We start from the raw sequence: 18774 nt of genomic DNA, 5'->3' as shown, positions 1-18774 counted from the left end.
GGAAATCTTGTGGTTAAGACACAAAACCGGCCAGCTGTGTGACCTTGGGCAGGTAGCACCACTGTTCTGTGCCTCTGTTTCCCCATTGGTAGAAGGAGGACAATTCTAGCTGTTTAGCTGGCCACCATGACTATAGCATCTCACAGGCATTACAACAGTAGGTAAGAATTATTGTTCCCATTTTACAGCTAACACCACAGCCTGGCTCTTATCTAGCACTATTCATCGGTAGATCTCAAAGGAGGGCGGTACCATGATCCCCATTTTACAGACAAGGAACCTGAGGCCCAGAGAGATTAAGTGACTTGCCCAAGGTCATACAGGGAGTTTGGGGCAGAGCCAAGACTCAACTCTCCCAAGTCTCAAGGTCTCCCAAGTCGCAGGCCAGTACCTCCACCACATGACCATCCCGCCCCAGTGAGGCTGGGCAGACAAGCAGAGCAATATTCTAACGTGCTCTGAGCTCACCTGCGAGAGAGGGACATTACTACGAACTCCTGCTACAGATGAGAAGGAGCCTGGCAGAGCTGCTGGGTAGCTCCGTGTTGCGTCACAGAAGGCGTGACGGACCGGACAGCTCTGGACAAACTCCTCCGTCACGCGATGGACCCTGGTGCCCTGTGTCAGATGACACCTTCTGGTCAGGCCAGTGGCCTGTGTCTGGCTGGTTTATACTGAAGCCCACAAATGGCACCCGCCTTGCAGCACAAACCCTCCCTGGTTCCAGCACAGAGACAGGGCTGACACTCGGCATGCGTGGTCCCTCGTGCCTACGTGGGCTAAGGTCCTGGGGGCTGAGCTAGCCACATGGGCACCACCACGCTGTTGAGCCTTTAGTCATGCCGTTGGCACTCATGGAGTTTATAGGACTTGAGGCCCAGCTCCTCAGAAGGCATTCAGGTGCCTAACTCCCATTGGAATCAGTGCCGCTGCCCCAGCAGATGTGACAGCGGAGGGCGGGCCACAGGACACAGACAGACCCTGTGGCTCGCACGGCATCAGCGCCGGACTAACCCAGGCCCCAGACAGGCCTGGAATGGAGCGCAGCCTCCGTCGCAGACGGCCACAGCGTTGCTTTCTCGGAGCAAAGAGGACAGCCCTGGGTGACTCTGTTTACCCACAGAGAAGACACAGCAGGCCAGGGTCCCTTCCTCACATGCCACCTTCTGCCTGACCTGGAGAGGCAGCCTCCGGGAGTGGGAAGAGCCTCGTAAGCCCATGCCTCTCTGTTGGGACGGCCAGCAAGGGGGCCAGTAAGGACTGTAGACGCTTGGCCTACGGGCCCTGGGCTGAGGCTGGTGCGTGTTCCACAGCAGAGCTCTACCGTAGCCGTGATGCACACATCCAGCTTGCATCTCTTGGCAGGTGATGAGGGAGAGGCCCTGCGGGATGCAGGGCAGACGGGGGCAGGTGTTCTCTGCTTTTCTGTAAGCTGCACTAGGGGAGGGAAGGGGTGGCCGAAATTGCAGAGCTCCATGTGATTGGCGACCTCAGTGTCTGGCCCTACCGCAGTTCCTGAGGACAGACTAGATTCTGTTCTCAGCTACACAGAACTGCAGAGGAACCAGGGCTGGATTCAGTTTCCAGTTATCTTGGGGTAAATCCAGAATCACGCACTGACTGCTACGGGGTTGGAGCCAGATTCTGATCTCCGTAACTCTAGTGTAAATCCAGACTCACCCTGCTGACTTCAGTGTGCGTCTCTCTAATGCTAAACCTGACCCAGGCTCATCTCTGGGATAGCGACGTGATGGAGCGACTGGGGATTTACACTGATTGGATCTGGCCAGCTGGACCTGAAAGGCCAGGCGCACTCCAGCTTGCTAGGAGTTCAGGATCGTGGATCTGACTTTGAACATCCAGGAAACTGCAAAGGATGTCCAGGAATCCAAACCAGACAGCATAACTGAAATGAAGTCCCAAGTGAAGGGGTGGGAGGGGGTCATTCCCAAATAAGAGCCCTGAAATCAGCCCAGACAGTCAGAAAGGAACTGAGCTGTGGGATTTCTGTAAGCAGAGCAGCCGAGCGCCAGCCAAGTACCCATAATGCAGACCAGATGGGGCTGCCTTCCCCCTCTCACACTGACATTATTCGGATTATTTTTTGTTTTGATACGGGAACCCTCTGACCTGGCCTCAGTGAGCTCAGGAAACAGGGCTGGTTCCGTGGCTAATTTCCCAGAGGGGCCACTTGCTGCTTTGGAGAGACACTTTCCCTGCAGCCACAGGGGGCTCTGAAAGCTTTTGCCTTTCAAACACACCCACACCCACACATGTGCATTCACACCCACCCACACACCCACACATGTGCATTCACACACACACACACAAATGCACGCGTGCACACCAGCATGCACTCACACCCACACCCACCCGTGCACAGTCACACCCGCACGTGCACACACATGCACACACTCACACCCACACCCACACGTGCACACTCGCACGTGCACACACATGCACGCACTCACACCCACACCCACCCGTGCACACTCACACCCGCATGTGCACACACGTGCACACTCACACACATGCATGCACTCACACACACATGCACGCATGCGTGCGCACGCACACATGTGCATTCACACACACACACACAAACGCACGCGCACACCCCAGCATGCACTCACACCCACACCCACCCGTGCACACTCACACCTGCATGTGCACACACGTGCACACTCACACACACACACGCACTCACACACACATGTGCATTCACACACACACACAAATGCACGCACACACACCAGCATGCACTCACACCCACACCCACCCGTGCACACTCACACCTGCATGTGCACACACATGCACGCACTCTCACACACCCCCGCACGTGCACACTCACACCTGCACATGCACACACATGCACACACTCTCACACACACCCACCCGTGCACACCCACACCCGCACGTGCACACACGTGCACACTCACACACACATGCACACACTCACACACATGTGCATGCATGCGTGCGCACACACACATGTGCATTCACACACACACACACAAACACACGCACACACCCCAGCATGCACTCACACCCACACCCACCCGTGCACACCCGTGCACACTCACACCCGCATGTGCACACACATGCACGCACTCACACACACGTGCACGCATGCGTGCGCACACACACATGCGCACACGCCCACACAGACGCACACACACGCACGGGCCTCATTGTTTCGCCAGCGACTGTCCCTCTGGTGCCAGGGCGATGAGGCCTGATGACGGAGGGAGGGTCTCTGGGGCTAGCAGGACGGAGACGAGAAAGGGCAGAAGCCTTAAGAGCAACATGGAGCTTGACGGGAAACAGACACGGGGACGTGGTTTGTGAACCACGGGTCTGATCCTCAGCAGCCGCAGCCAGTGTGGGCGCTCAGCGCCATTCAGGATCAGGCCCATCATGCCATGGGAATAGGGGTTCTGCAGAGCTCCTAACCTCTTCTTGCCCCACCCCCACCTTTGGAGCTTCGCATCTGCCCCCTCAGGGCCCTTCATGGCTCTGCCCTGCCCGGCATACCCGCTCTTATCGTCCCTGCCCTGTCAATAGGCCACCTCCAGCACCTGCTCCTCCCCAGACCCTGTGACCTAACGCCTCCGGCCCCCATCTGCTGGGACACAGTAAGGACTCAGCCAGGCGGGGGGCGAGGCTGGGGGGCCACCGGCGAGAGAGGGTTCAGACATGAACGTTGCGGGGACCCAATATAACGCATACACTCACCGCCCCCATATCTACACCTGGCCATGTACAACTCGGACGTGTTACATACACGCACACACACGAATACCCCACCCGTATAGACGTAGACAGACGCTGGGAATGGGCGACAGGGAATGGATCACTCAATCATTGCTCTGCTCTGTTCGCTCCCCCTGGGGCACCTGGCAGTGGCCACTGTTGGAACACAGGATACTGGGCTGGATGGACCTTTGGTCTGAGCCAATACGGCCGCTCGTATGTTCTTATATCACACACACACTCTCTCTCTCTCACACACACACACAAATGATTCCTGGCCACCACATTGCCTACCCAGGTCCCGATTCCGAATGGTACTTCAGCACGAGCGGCCCCTTTGATTTCACAGGGACTACACATGTTTATAGCTACACATGTGCTAAAATATCTGACTGAACTGAGGCCAGGTCTGGCCTGTTGAGCTCCACATAACCTTCTTATCAGGACCTCCATGATCCCCCTTCCCCCATGTGTTGGTTACACTCTGTTGCTGTGTCTGGCCTTTGACTTTTCAGGGTCGGGAGTGAGCCTACCTCTGTGTCTGTACAGCACCTAGCACACCTGGGTCTTGATCGCGGTTGGAGTCTCTGGGTGCTAAAACCAGTGAAAATAATGACACATCTCCCATTACCAGAGCTCAGAGTCAGTCGAGGGGGTGGGGATTCTATCTCCAGCAGGTCCCATGCACTGTCGGGTGTAACATCCAGAATTAGCATCACTTCTGATTTGTCTGGAGCTGGCAGTTCATAGATTATAGAGAACAAAACCAGACGGGTCCATTGTGATCATCTCGTCTGCTCTCCTGTCTAACACAGGCCCTGAATTAATGCCTGTTTGAACTGCAACAGATCTTTCAGAAAATCATCCAATGTTGATTTTAAAATTGTCAGTGATGGAGAATCCGTCACAACCCCCGGTGAGCTGTTCCAATGGTTAATTACCCGCACTGTTAAAAATATGTACCTTATTTCCAGTCTGAATTGGTCTAGCTCCAACTTCTAGCCATTGGGTCTTGTTAGACCTTTCTCTGCTATTTTGAAGAGCCCTCCACATCAAATTTCTGTTTCCCTATAGGTACCTATAGACTGTGATCAAATCACCCCTTAACCTTCTTTCTTCTAAACGTAACCGGTTTGTTTCTCACTGTAAGGCAGGTTTTCCAATCTGTCAATCACTCTCGTGGCTCTTCTTTGAGCCCTTTCCAAGTTATCAACAGCCTTCCTGAATTGTGGGCACCAGACCTGGACCCAGGATTCCAGCCGCAGTCACACCAGTGGCAAATACAGAGGTCAAATAACTTCTCTGCTCCTACTCACTATTCTCTCTTTATGCATCAAATGATTGCAGGAGCCCTTTCAGCCAGAGCATCATGCTGGGAGCTCATGTTCAGCTGATTATTCAGCATGACCCCCCCATTTTTTTCAGAGTCACAGCTTCCTAGGATACACCCCCCAATCCTGTAAGTATGGCCTTCCTTCTCGTTTCCCTACATCTATGACTTTACACATGGCCATATTAAAACGCATACTGTTTCCTTGCTCCCAATTTGCAAACCTAAACCAGATCTCTCTGTATCACTGACCTGACCTATTCATTAGTTACCACATTCCCAACATTATATCATCTGCAAACTTTATCAGCGATGATTTTATGTTTTCTTCCAGGTCATTGATAAAGCTGTTAAATAGTGCAGGGACAAGAACCAACCCCACTAGAAACACACCCAATCGATGACGATTCCCTATTTACAGTTACACATTGAGACCTATCAATTAGGCAGTTTTTAAGCCAAATAATGTATGGCAGGTTGATTTTGTATCATTCTAGTCTCTTAATCAAAATGTCCTGTGGTACCAAGTCAAACATCTTACAAGGTCTAAGTCTATTACACCAACACTGTTACCTGTGTCAACCAAACTGGTAATCTCATCAAAAAGACATCAAGTTAGTCTGACAGGATCTATTTTCCATAAACCCATATTGACTGACATTAATTACATTACCCTCCTTTAACTCTTTATTAATCAAGTCCCTTATGACCCCTTCTGTCCTTTTGGCTGGAATTGATGTCGGGCTGACAGGCCTATAAATATCTGCGTTGTCCTGTTCACCCTTTTTAAATACTGGCACAACATTAGCTTTCTTACAGTTCCTTGGAAATTCCCCAGTGTTTCAAGACTTGTTGAAAATCAGCATTAACTGACCAGCAAACTCCTTGGCCAACTCTTTTAAAATTCTTGGTTGCAAGTTATTTGGACCAGCTGATTTAAAAATATCTAACTTTAGTAGCCGCTGTTCAAACTCTTCCTGGGTTACTGTTAGAATGGAAAGAATTTAATCATCATCATCATCATCATGTGGTATGATGAGAACAGCCAGACTGGGTCAGACCAAACATCCATCTAGCCTAGTCTCCTGTCTTCCAACAGTGGCCAATGCCAGGTGCCTCAGAGGGAATGAACATAACAGGTAATCATCAAGTGATCCTTTCCATGTCGCTCATTCCCAGCTTCTGGCAAACAAGAGGCGAGAGACACTATCCCTGCCCATCCTGGTTAATAGCCGTTGATGGACCTATCCTCCATGAACTTATCTAGTTCTTTTTAACCCTGTTATAGACTTGGCCTTCACAACATCCTCTGGCAAAGAGTTCCACAGGTTGACTGTGTGTTGTGTGAAGAAACACTTCCTTTTGTTTGTTTTAAACCTGATGCCTATTAATTTCATTTGGTGATCCCTAGTTCTTGTGTTATGAGAAGAAGTAAATAACACTTCCTTATTTACTTTCTCCACACCATTCATGACTTTATAGACCTGAGTCATATCTCCCCTTAGTTGTCTCTTTTCCAAGGTGAAAAGTCCCAGTCTTATTAATCTCTCCTCATACAGAAGCCGTTCCATATCCCTAATAATTTTTGTTGCCGATTTCTGAACCTTTTCCAATTCCAATATATCTTTTTTGAGATGGGACGACCAGATCTGCATGCAGTATTCAAGGTGTGGGTGTACCATGGATTTATATAGAGGCAAGATGATATTTTCTGTCCTATTATCTATCCCTTTCTTAATGATTCCCAACATTGTGTTCTATTTTTTGACTGCCGCTGCACATTGAGTGGATTTTTTCAGAGAACTGAAGTCAATGACTCCAAGATTTCTTTCTTGAGTAGTAACAGCTAATTTAGACCCCATTTTTTTATAGGTACAGTAGGGATTATGCTTTCCAATGTGCATTACTTTGCATTTATCAACATTGAATTTCATCTACCATTTTGTTGCCCAGTCACCCAGTTTTGAGAGATCCTTTTGTAGCTCTTCGCAGTCTGCCTGGGACGTAACTATCTTGAGTAGTTTTGTATCTGCAAATTTTGCCACCTCACTGTTTACCCCTTTCCCCAGATCATTTATGATGTATCTGGCATTGCACAAGCCACAGAATGAGACAGTGGAAAGAGCTGGCAGTCTAACAGATGAGCACAGAGAAGAGGAGTGCCTTGGGAAAGCCCAGGGTGGCGGGAACCCAGGGCTTCCCTGGTGGTAGAAGGAAATCTTCAGCAAGGATTTGAATGGGGAAAGGGTTTTGTTTTGGCAATCTGCAACTGGTCCTAGCGTAGAAGCAGCAGGGAGCCGGGACTGAGAGAAGAGATGAACAGAGCGGCACGGCTGGTGATGCTGAGGGGGCTATATTAAGTGGAGAGTTGCAGGCTGGGAAAGCCTAGGGATGTTTTCTGAGAAAGAGAGACTGGTTCTGCCCAGGAGTCCCGAACCAGCCCCTGCCAATGCTGAGCAGCCCCCACAATTTGGCCATCACCCTCTGCCGGGACCTGCAGCACCCTGCTAGTCTCCCACCGGGGGACTTTCTTGAGCAGAGATGGCCAGTTGTGCTGAATTGTACAACGCAGACACACAGTCTGTCGGGATCGGGCTGGGGCCAGCGAGCTAATTCCGATTGTGGCCCACCCCACGGCTCAGCTGTCCCCAGATCCCCAGACAAGGTGTCCATAGTACAGCAGTCGCTTACCCTGCCTGAAGCTGGAGTCGATGGAGAGCTCTGGTGTGAGGCCATTGGCTAGAGGTTTGCAGCTCAAGTCAATCAGCTGATTGAGGCGGAGTTTCCTGCAATAGATGGAGGCTGCTTCCGGCTCCAGCGCAATCAACAGCTGCTCCGGGTTTGCGGGGGGAACCAAGCCGGCCTGTGGAGCGTAGGAAGGCAAGGGACAAAGGCGGTTACAAGGATAGGCAAAGGGAAAGAGGCTGCATAAGGAGGTCACGCTGCCAGCTCAATGTGATGGCAGAGATGATTGGCTTGGTTATCTGACCCACTGGGGATCCATGGCTCCCCGCAGGGCCCCGCCTTGCAGCATCAGCATGTGCTCTCAGGTGGTGAATCACTGAGCTGATCTGAAGGCTTCTGGACTCAGGCTGTGAATCAAAGAACCCTCCTGCTTTCCCAGGGTTGTGCCCCTTTCCCTCCCTGCCCCTGTGGGCCCCAGGGCAGCTAATGTCTCCCATCTCACTGTGGGTTTCAGATCCTATCACTGACCTGCGGAACTCACTGCTGCAGGACAGGCTCGAGGGCAAAGCAAATAAGGTGGTACATTTTCTAAAAACAAGGATTAGCCACTGACAGGAATAAGATCTGCATCTAGAATGGTGCTATTCAGAATACAACAAGCCAAGGCCTACCAGTCCTCATGGATGCAGCTGCAGCCAGGAGTTACCTTCCCCACGGGACAGTATTGTGTAGCCCACCGTTTAAGCGTGTGTGTTAAATGTTCCCCTCTAGTAGCTGGTCTGCCAAAGAGGATAAGAGCCCACTGCTGCTACCAGCTAATGGAGTTACCCCTTTACCTCAAACAGTAGAGGCCCATGCTGTAAAGAACATGGAAATCACTCGACTAGATCAGTCCAGGATCCATCTAGCCCAGTTCCCTGTCTCCTATGGGCAGCACTAGCTGCTTCGGAGGAAGGAGCAAGAACCCCACAGCAGGGAGATGTGGGGAAATCTGCCCCCAGGAGGGTCTCATTCTAACTCCTAATACCTAGACACAGGCTGAAGCCCTGAAGCCGGAAGCTTTATACCCCTTCTAGCCCTATCTAGCCCTTCAGTGCTGAAGGTCCCAGGCTCATCCCAGGCTGGCCCGGGGTGTAGGGGCTACAGCACTCATTGCACTCTGGGGTTTTGCACCTTCTTTTGAAGCCCCGGCCACTGGCTGCTTGAGGAGACAGGATTCTGGGCTACAGGAATGGCTGGGGGGGTTGCCACGCGACCGGCCCTGTGGACAGGCTGCTGGGGGAAGAGGGGGGTGGGCCTGTGACCAGCTGCTGGGAAGTGCTGTTAGGCACGCCCCTTGGATGGACTGCTGGGGGATTGCCGTGGGGCAGGCCCCTTGGATGGACTGCTGGGGGCTTGCCGTGGGGCAGGCCCCTTGGATGGACTGCTGGGGGATTGCTGTGGGGCAGGTCCCATGACCAGCTGCTGGGGGAGTGCTGTGGGACAGGCCCCAAGGATGGGCTGGTAGGGGAGTGCTGTGGGGATGGCTGTGGGACAGGTCCCATGACCGGCCACTGGGGGAGTGCCATGAGGCAGGCCCCTTTGATGGGCTGCTAGGGATTGCCGTGGGGCAGGCCCCATGACCAGCCGCTGGAGGTGTGCCATAGGGCAAGTCCCAGGGATGGGCTGCTAGGGAGGTGCTGTGGGCCAGGTCCCATGACGAGAGCCGTGGGTCAGGGATGGGCTGCTAGGATTTTGCCATGGGGCAGGTCCCATGACGAGCAGCAGGGGCAGTGCCATGGAGCAGGTCCCATGACCAGCCGCTGGAGGAGTGCTGTGGGGCTGGCCCCACGGATGGGTTGCTGGGGAGGTGCTGTGGGCCAGGTCCCATGACGAGTGGTGGGGGAAGAGCCGTGGGGCAGGCCCCAGGGATGGGCTGCTAGGGATTGTCGTGGGGAGGATCCCATGACGAGCAGCAGGGGCAGTGCCATGGGGCAGATCCTGGGGTCTGACTCCTGTCAGACACTGTACCCAGCAGTCAGGTTTGTGTTCCTGCCCTTCCCCGTGTGGGACAAAGAGGAGCCCAGAGCTGCCAAGCCAGGCAAACCACTGCCGTGGCCCCGTCTCCTCTCTGAGAGCAGGCGTCGTTCCTCCTGACCCCGCTGCATCCTGGATGCCAGCCTGGCGGAGTCCAACGCTGCTTTATCCAGCCTCAATTATACCCTGCTGGAGCCAGCTAATAAACCCGAGAGACGCCCAACCCCTAATCACCTGCAGTCTGTCGCCCTCTCCTTCCCGCAGCTCCCCCTCCTTTCCCCTCCCCTTCCCCCCTTGCTCTCTCTGCGAGCAGATCTCCCCTCCACCCTTCACGTCCTCTGTTGATGTGGCTGTGAAACAATACAGCGGGGCGGGGGGGGGGCAGAACCGATCTGCCGGGGAGGGGACCCATGTTCTCATCTGCTCGCCGGGAGCCAAGACGTGGTCAGCTGAAGCAGCAGCTTGGAGCACACCACAAGCAGCTCGGTGGGCCCCAGAATCAAATCCTCCACAAGCCCCTGAAAGGACATTATCTCCTGCGGGGGAAGGAAACGCACAAGGATGTGCTGGAATGGCCCTGGGAAGTGCTAGCCCTGGCTTTGCGGGTCTGTACCAAACGAATGTTCCAGCACCATGCTAGAGGACCCTGGGCTCTCTTTCGGAAGAGCCGGGGAATCAAAGTCTTGGTCACTGGAGGTCCTTAAAGAGACCAACAAAACAGGGTTGTTAGTCCCTGGCCCTAGCCCATTCTGCCTCCCTAGATTACTCCGACAGTTTCGACCAGCGTCCTTCATCCACTGGACTAAACTGTCGTGCAGCACTGCAGTGCGTTGCTACGTTCCACCCCAGAAGTGGCTGCATGAGCCCTGCGGAGAGCCTATAGATCAGCCTGCAAGGTGACCAAAGAGCCAGCAGAACCAAACTATCAGATCTGATTTACTCAATGACGGGTTCTCAGTGAGGGATCAATTGCTGGGAGGGGAGTGGTTAATGCAAGGGTTCTCAAACTGGGGGTCGGGACCCCTCAGCGGGTTGCAAGGTTATTACATGGGGGGTCGCCAGCTGTCAGCCTCCACCCCAAACCCACCTTTGCCTCCAGCATTTATAATGGTGTTAAATATATTAAAATATGTTTTTAATTTATAAGGGGGGTTGCACTCAGAGGCTTGCTGTGTGAAAGGAGTCACCAGCACCAAAGTTTGAGAGCCACTGGGTTAATGGGATGCCTGTTCTAGTTTTACATAACATAAGAACGGCTACATTGGGTCAGACCAAAGGTCCATCTAGCCCAGTATCCTGTCTTCCGACAATGGTCAGTGGCAAGAGCGTAAGAGGGAATGAACAGAACAGCGCAATTATCGAGTGATTCATCTCCTGTCGTCCACTCCCAGCTTCTGGCAAGCAGAGGTTAGGGACGCCCAGGGCATGGTGTTTTCGCCCAGTTCCAGCAGAAATGCCCATGTGTTCACCAGCAGGCGGGGTCCCTGAAAAGCACTCCTGGATCAGTCTAGGGCCAGCCCTAGGTGTTTTGCTGCCCACGGCAGAAAATGTTTTTGGTGCCCCCAAGCAGATGAGAATAAAACCAACAACCCAGCTGAGCAATGTGGCACCTCTGACAAGTGGCGCCCAAGGCAACCACCCTGTCCGCCTGTCCCTACAGCTGGCCCAGGATCAGCACTCCAGGGGTATGGAGAACACAGACTGAATTAGGGCATGCAGTCCATCCCCCAGCCGGTATGAGGGCATGTAGTCACAGCTGGGTTACGGCCATCAGTCCTGGGCAGCTCTAGAGACACGGGGGTTCAGAAAGAAGTGACAAACGCTACCAAGGATTGGCGGAGAAGGACAGATTGTAACTGTCTCGCTGGGCTGAGTGATGACTAATGGGGGGAATATGATAATAGCCTACAAGCGTGTGGACAGGGCAAGGGTAACAATCCTGCCTGGCTCGACAGCGACTGTTGAACTCGGGGGCTACACCACTAAAAGCATGAACACCACTGCTTGAGGTAAAGCAGTAACTCCCCTAGCTGGCAGCTATAGTAGACTGTTATCCCCTAGATGCTAGAGGCATCAAAGACTCTACTCTGCTAGCATGAGACGCAGCTCGTCCCAAGCATCTGAGAGCAGGCGTTCAAATTCCACTCCAGGTGCTACTTTTGCAACCTGCCCCCACGTGGGCCATCAGGAGGGTTTGACCCCGGAATCTTCAGCACTACAAGCACCAGCCGCTCCTTCTTCAAGTAAAGGAGTAACTCCATTAATTTGAGCTGGGTTGGACAAAGGCTTGGAGAATGGACTGTACACTACTTATGGCTTTAGTCCCCTGCCACTTGGGTCATTCAAAACCAACGCGAACAGCACTCTGGAGAACATAAACTTTAAAAATACCCAGACAGGTTAGAGGAGATTGGACATTGCAAAGTAACACCTGCCCTGGCCCAGGAGTGGGGGACGGGAAAGATGGGACCTAATAAATCTCTGGCTACAATGATCCTACAAATCCTTGGAAAACCCCACAAAGCCAAGAAGGGAACCAACACGAGACACCTGACCTTGTATGCTGCTTCCCTCATGAACTGCTTGGCTGGCTGTTTCCAGATGGCAGGCACTGTAATCACCCAGCGGATGGCCTCTTTCTCTTGCAAAGATGGACACTGGTCCTTGAGCTCCTGTTGTAAAAGAAGCAGAAACTGATAGCCAAACCCCATGCTTCAGGGCATACAATAATGGCCTATGGGCGGGTCAGGAAGGAATACCCCCCGGATGCCATTGTGCCACTGGATGGATGCATTATTGAGAGACAGGTGAGTTATTGGCCCCGGACAGCAGCATTCCTAGTCAGACAGGGAGGCTAATGGAATGAATGGGTCATGGAAAGAACTCCCTGCTGAGTTCTGGAGCTCAGGGTAAAGGCTGTGTTGGGTACGGGATGCTTGCCCTGACATTGCCTCTGTTGCATCTCCTCTGTGAGCTGGCGCCTTTCACCCACACTAAGTTCACACAACAGAGGGAAAACCAGACCCCCTTCTGAGCTAGCTAGTCCCAGGACAAAGTTCTGCCAGCCCCTCGGTGCTTGCAGCCAAATCCACAGGAGGGTGGTTTCCCTGGCCCATGGTTTCCCTGGTTTATCCCCAACTGGCAGGGATTCCACTGGGAAATTCCCCAGTATTTGCAGCTGACTCCCAGGCCTTCCCCCGCCCCACCCCGGGGAGCTGGACTACCTGCACGGCGTGCTGCTTGAAGAAGCGAAGGGCGTGTGCAAACACCTCCAGCGCCTGGACCTTCTTCCCGTTCACGGCTTCTAATTCGGTTTTCATGGTGAGGTCCTAGCAAAACAAGACAAACAGCCCGAGATGGTCACGGCCTGAGCCCTGGCCTGCCCCTCGGAGCATGCCCGGCACAGAGCAGGGAGGAGTGCACTGGTTTCTCCAGTGGAGGGTGTGACAGATGTGGAAATTTCCAGCAATGTCCTTGAAAAACATTATTGAATGAAGTGAAGTATCCTCGGAGGCCATTGCATTAAATGTGAAGGATCTGTGTTACTGTGGGCCTGGGCGATCAAAGGGCTGTACTGAACCATGTGGCAGACATGAATGGTCTTCTGGGATAATGTACGTGAAGCGCATTTCCTGGAAAACATCGGGGGGCACGGTGTGAATGCAAATTCCTCCCTGCCCCTGTTATGCAAACCCCAGCCTTTTGAAGCTGAGGAAGGGACTAATGTTTATGGATTATCTGTTCCCTGACTCTGAAGAACAATGGCCCAGGCTGGATAAAGGAAAGACTAACCTATGCGTGGGGCTGCTTGTTGTGGATGGAGGCTGTTATGAACTTGTACCCACAGAAAAACCCCTTGGTGGGGCCTGAAGGGCTGACTCCTGCGACAGTGCTTGCTGGAGGCGGGGTGATCAGTAGGAAGCTTGTTCGCATGTGCATCAGGGCTTTTATTGTGTTTCGTATGGTTTCTCTGTGACGCTGTTACCGTCAGAATCAATGTGCTTGCTCAGAAAGAGCTGGGTGGTAACATCTAGCTGTGGGCAATGTCACGGTCTGTAGCCTGTGGAGAGATAGCGAAGCGCAGACGCTGGCCTGGTTAGGCGTGTGAGAACAGCACAGTGGAGGCAGGGAACTGTGCAGCCTGGAAACACCCCGGGCAGGAGGGAGAGAGATGCGGGTCTCCGCCCAAGAGAGGTGATGGCTGGGGGGTCCGACGCCTTATCGAGGCAACAGAGGGGAAATGCAGGTGCAGTTGCCCTGAACGGTGACAGAGGGACTGTGCCAAATCCAGCACCTGGAGCACTGACAAGGAGCTGGGTGCTGTGAGCCCAAGAGCTGTTGCTAGAAGTTCTCATCCTCTGGGGGGGCAGTCACTTAGGCCTCCCAATCGACCTCAGCAAGAGCAGGATCGAGCGCAGTGTTCGGCCATGCGGCTACCTTCTTCGTCCGCTCGGAGCTGGAGTGGGTGGAATGGCGAGCCCACCCAATCAGCAGAGAGGAAACCAAACAGCCATTACCTGGAAGGTGCCGAGGGGCCCAACCCACTGGTCCTTCTTCTGCAAGGATGAGGGGGAAGAGCTACATGGAATTACCTCCCGATGTGGAGGTGAGGGTGGGGGGAAAGGCTGGGGAGTGCAGGCAGGAATGAGTAGGGAGGGAGCTCCACCCATTGGACGTGCTACGGGAGTTGGTGCAAAAAAATTCCGTGATGCCACATCACTGCACTCAGAAGTGTTCGAATTCGGCATCATGGGAAATAGCAGGTTGAGATCTGCCCTCCCCTGCAGAGTGATAAATCTACAGTTGTGGGGGCTAGAACCTAGCTCCTCCTGCTCCAAAACCCACAGGTCCCTAGTACTTTAGCTAAAGGGGGATCCAAGAGCTACAGAGGGTCTATGACATAGACTTGATCAGTTCTGCTCTCACCCAGTAGAGGGAAGTGGGGCACATACTCCTGTCAACAGCCCCCACTGGAATCAGTCAACATTTGTTCAATTATAAAAGTAGGACCAAAAAATCATGACATTTTGTTGAATTCTCCACTTCCCCATAATTTTTTATTATTATTATTATTATACAATCTAGAGAGCTGGGTGAATTTGTTACTGAATTTTGACATTTTGAATTTTAATGAAAAAAATTACAGCCAACAGAGAAGTTTGAAAACACTCCCTCTCCTCGCCCCCTTGTTTTTCAACCAACCTTAGCCTTAGGGGGTTATTTAAATCACCCTTCCCTGCCCTTTGCATAATAAATTGGTTACAGAATTTGCTAAACAACTCTGCAAATCCACAGCCCCCCAGAAGGACAGCAAATTTGTGAAATTTAATTTTAAACAAATCTGTGAAATTTCACACTGGGAAAAAAGGAAAAATATTGACAATATTACTGCAATACATACATTTTTACTTTAATACGGGAATATTTTTTAAAGTGAAAGTGAGTTAGCCCACCCCACCCCATCTCATTGGCCCCCAGCCCCTCCCCTGTGTTCAGGGTGACTGGACAGAAAGGGTTAACTTACACTCGTGCTGTGAATCTTCATCTTAAACTTCTCAAAGTAGAGCCAATCCCGGGCTTCCTCCGGATCGAGATCGTGGTAATAATCCCTTGCTGTGTATCCGAAACTGTGAAAGGCGCCCTCTGGGGTCAGCAAGAGGCTGGTGGGGGTTTTCTGATTGGCCACTCCAGGATCACCTCCCTCCCATTTCCTGCAATGAGGAACCAGATCAGATTTAATGTCCCACCTCTTAAAGGTGACAGGCACCATTTATAATAGCTAAGACTTCCTCTGAACGCCTGGTGGGAGTGGCTAGAAAACCCAGCCAGAGGCTCAAGGTGGGATTGGTTGGTAATAGGGTACAGAGGTTCTCTATTATGATTAGTTATTCATATTACCACGGTATTACTAGGCTTGGACCAGGATCCCACTGTGCTAGGCACTGTACAAATACGGAACAAAAGACAATCCCTGCCAAAGACAACTGCTACCTGCTGATAGTGGGGGGGCAGGGCGGGAAGGGGGAAGCACAATTTAAAGATTCACCTCCCCTGAACAGCTTGAGTCATGCCCCCCCCCAAGCAGCCCCCCCCCCTTGCCCTCAGTGGCCCTTTCCTGCAGCTCCCAGCTGTTTGCTGCTGCATCTTCTCACGGCTGCGGCTTGCACCTCGCCAGATCCAGGAGCTGCTGCACAGCCCAGCTGGCAAACCCTGGCAGAAATGGGGGGGGGGCACGTGACCCTGCATGTCACCTCCACACTTGACCTCTAGTCCCTGCCCCAAAGAACTTACAATCTATATATATGACAAGAGACAACAGGGGAGTGTGAGGAAACTATGGGACAATATTGGCCAGCTTAACTGTTTTGTGGGCCTCACGGCAAAGGAGAGTTTGGATGGGGGATTTGAGGTAGCTTTGTGGAAGTTGATGGGGAGTTCCTCCCAAGCATGAGGGGCAGCCAGGGAGAACACAGAAAGGGGCGTGTTTAAGAATTTAACAAGTAGGTGATGGAGGCTGGCACCATGGGCCGGTCGGAGGCAAGCCTCGACAGCTCGAGAGCGAAGGAGAGATGACGGGTGGGTGGGGATAGGTCAAAAAGGGCCCTGACAGTGATGACAAGGAGCATATGTTCGTTACAATTGGGAACAGGGAATGGTTCAATTCTGGCCCAGGTTGGAAGAGGGCCAAAAGCCAGGGCTGCCTGACAGCTGTTCAGTGGCCCGTGTCCCAAATCAGTCAGAGACTCCTCCTTGGGTTTTGGTCGGGACAGATGCCCCCATCACAAATCTGGCACTAATTGGGCACCTGGCTGGTAGTCTCAGCAGAACAGGCCAAAGACGGAATGAACTGGATGTGTTAGGACAGGGCAGCATGGGGGAATCTTGCCTTATCACGGCCTGTCCTGGGGATCGCAAGAGGACATAGAGACTATCAACATGGCCTCCTTCACCAACAGTATTCTGTATTATCTATGGATACACAAAAGCCACCGTCTGGCTAAGTCGGGGTCTTCAACCAGCCGGGACCAGGATTAGAACCCAGGCACCTTTGCTCAAATTACTAGGCCCTACTTAAATGACCCCCGTTAGCACTTTTCGACTGCTCGGCTCAATAATTGTGAGCAAAGTTCTCTGTCATATTTGGGGTGCCACCGAGCCCAGTCAGAACCCTACTGATTTGAAAAAGTTCCTTAGTAATTACCCAGCGAGAGAGCCAGCGGGGTCCAGCTTGTGGCCAGAGGGAAGAAGGTGGCAGGGTGGGAGATGGCTGGGTTGCTCATGGTCCCTGACGAGGGGAGCTGCTGGGTGAACTACCAGCCGGCTGGAGGGAGGGAATGAGCAGTAACCCCACGCTCCGAGGTCAGCCCTCAATGAATGGAATCTCTGCAGCCATAGCAGCCCGGCCCCCTCCCTGTCTGGAGCTAACGGGGCTGCGAGCCATGGACAGGAAGGGTTAGGGGCAGGGGTACGAGTCTTCAAATGCACCATTCAGTTTATTTATTACTTGCTAGTCCCTGGGGCACCAGCCCGGCGCTCCGGCCAAGTGGCTGTCTTCCCACCCATGCAGAGGGCTGGAGGGAGCCTTCTCCCACCCCAGCCCCCTCCTCCAGCCTCTGCCAGGCTGACTGCCCCTCTGTTAGCCTCTTCCGCCCTGCCCACATGTTCGCATGCCATCTCCTGCCGCTCCCCTTACAATCTCTCTGGGTATGTCTACGCCACAATAAAAAACCCGCAGCACCGAGGCTTGGAGCCTGGGTCACATTGTAGACGTCCCCTCCAGCTCCTTTCCCTCAGCCTTCCAGCACCCAACTGTCTCCCTGCCCTGGGTCTGCATCCACTGTACCCCTCTTCCCCTCCTCCGTGCCCCCAGAGCCTCATGCCTCTGCTTCCTCGCCTCCAAATCCTCTGGCTTCCACTCACGGCACCCAGCTTGTCCTCACTAATGGCCCAGCCCGAGGGCCTCGTCTCTGTCTGGCTATTGCCTTCAGTTCCCTCCACCACGCCGGTCTCTGGGACTCCCTCCCCTCAGGATTTTGTGGTGGAGCGGCTCCTGTCCTGCCTCCAAGACGGCTCCCTCAGCAACTCCCGCTCTCTGGGGGTGTCCCTCAGGGCCGCCCTCCCCAGCCAAGCTCATCTGCTCTCTGGCTTCAATTAACAATGATAATAGGCCTTGTAAAACTCCTCCTAAACAAGGAGCCGACGCTTCTGGCTTCCGGTGGTCCTGTCCTCTGCCACGGGTGGCCCCATGGTCCCAGGTGAATCTATCTGACCAACCTCCAGGCCTGGCTCATTGTCAAAGTATGTCCCTTGTGCATATCTGCAGGTTGGCTGCCCTCAGACCAGGGGCCTGACCAGCTCTGTCAAAGCAGTCACTGTTTGGGGATAGGCACCTCTGGTGAGACGCGGAAAAGTCCCCTATTTGTCCACCCCTCTCGCTACTCCACAACTGAAGGGACCTCACACACCATCTGCCTCTCTGGGGGTCAAGGGCTTCTGCTGCTGCTGTCAGGACTTCTTGGATCGTTCAAAGCAAGAGGTCCTAATTGCTTAGAAACCTGAGCTAGGATCTAGCTCCCAAAGGAAGGATGGCCTTGTGGTTGAAGCACTGTACCGTGACTTTAGAGATCTGGGTCCCAGTTCTGTCACAGACCCTCTTCGTGAACTTGGACAAGTCACTTAATGTCTCTGTGCCTCGGTTTCCCCATCTAGTCAACCCTACAGCGGTGAGGGCCATGCAAGTGGATAGATAAAGTGGTGTCTCTGTGTAGCAGCATTGTCTTGGCCAAAGGCCTGTTGATTGCTTTTGGCAACTAGCTGAAGGAGGTATTGATAAATACATGGGCAGAGGACATCCAGGGATGGCTGGGTGGGGGAGTACAAGAAGCCTGATTGTGAACCAGACGCCGGGTCTTAATTGAGTTGTCCTGAGTAAATAAATTACTCTGTGCGGGGGAGCCCGTCATAGCAGGGCCTGGTGACTAGCTACACTG

General features: G+C 53.1%; 1 protein-coding gene across 3 annotated transcripts in view; it reads right to left on the bottom strand.

Annotated features, from left to right (window-relative positions):
* The window catches only part of HSPA12B (heat shock protein family A (Hsp70) member 12B), a 65288-nt gene that overhangs the window by 24611 nt on the left and 21903 nt on the right, over positions 1 to 18774 (bottom strand). For all 3 annotated transcript variants that reach the window (XM_048846449.2, XM_048846448.2, XM_048846447.2), the window contains 4 exons: positions 15309 to 15495; positions 13009 to 13113; positions 12340 to 12456; positions 7775 to 7946 (listed from right to left, as the gene is read on the bottom strand). In XM_048846449.2, the coding sequence (XP_048702406.1) occupies positions 7775 to 7946; positions 12340 to 12456; positions 13009 to 13113; positions 15309 to 15495 (581 nt within the window). The remainder of the gene's footprint in view (positions 1 to 7774; positions 7947 to 12339; positions 12457 to 13008; positions 13114 to 15308; positions 15496 to 18774) is intronic.

The sequence above is a fragment of the Caretta caretta genome, chromosome 4, assembly GCF_965140235.1.
Source record: "Caretta caretta isolate rCarCar2 chromosome 4, rCarCar1.hap1, whole genome shotgun sequence".
NCBI classification, from domain to species: domain Eukaryota; kingdom Metazoa; phylum Chordata; order Testudines; family Cheloniidae; genus Caretta; species Caretta caretta.
This window is presented reverse-complemented; position numbering and strand designations above follow the sequence as displayed.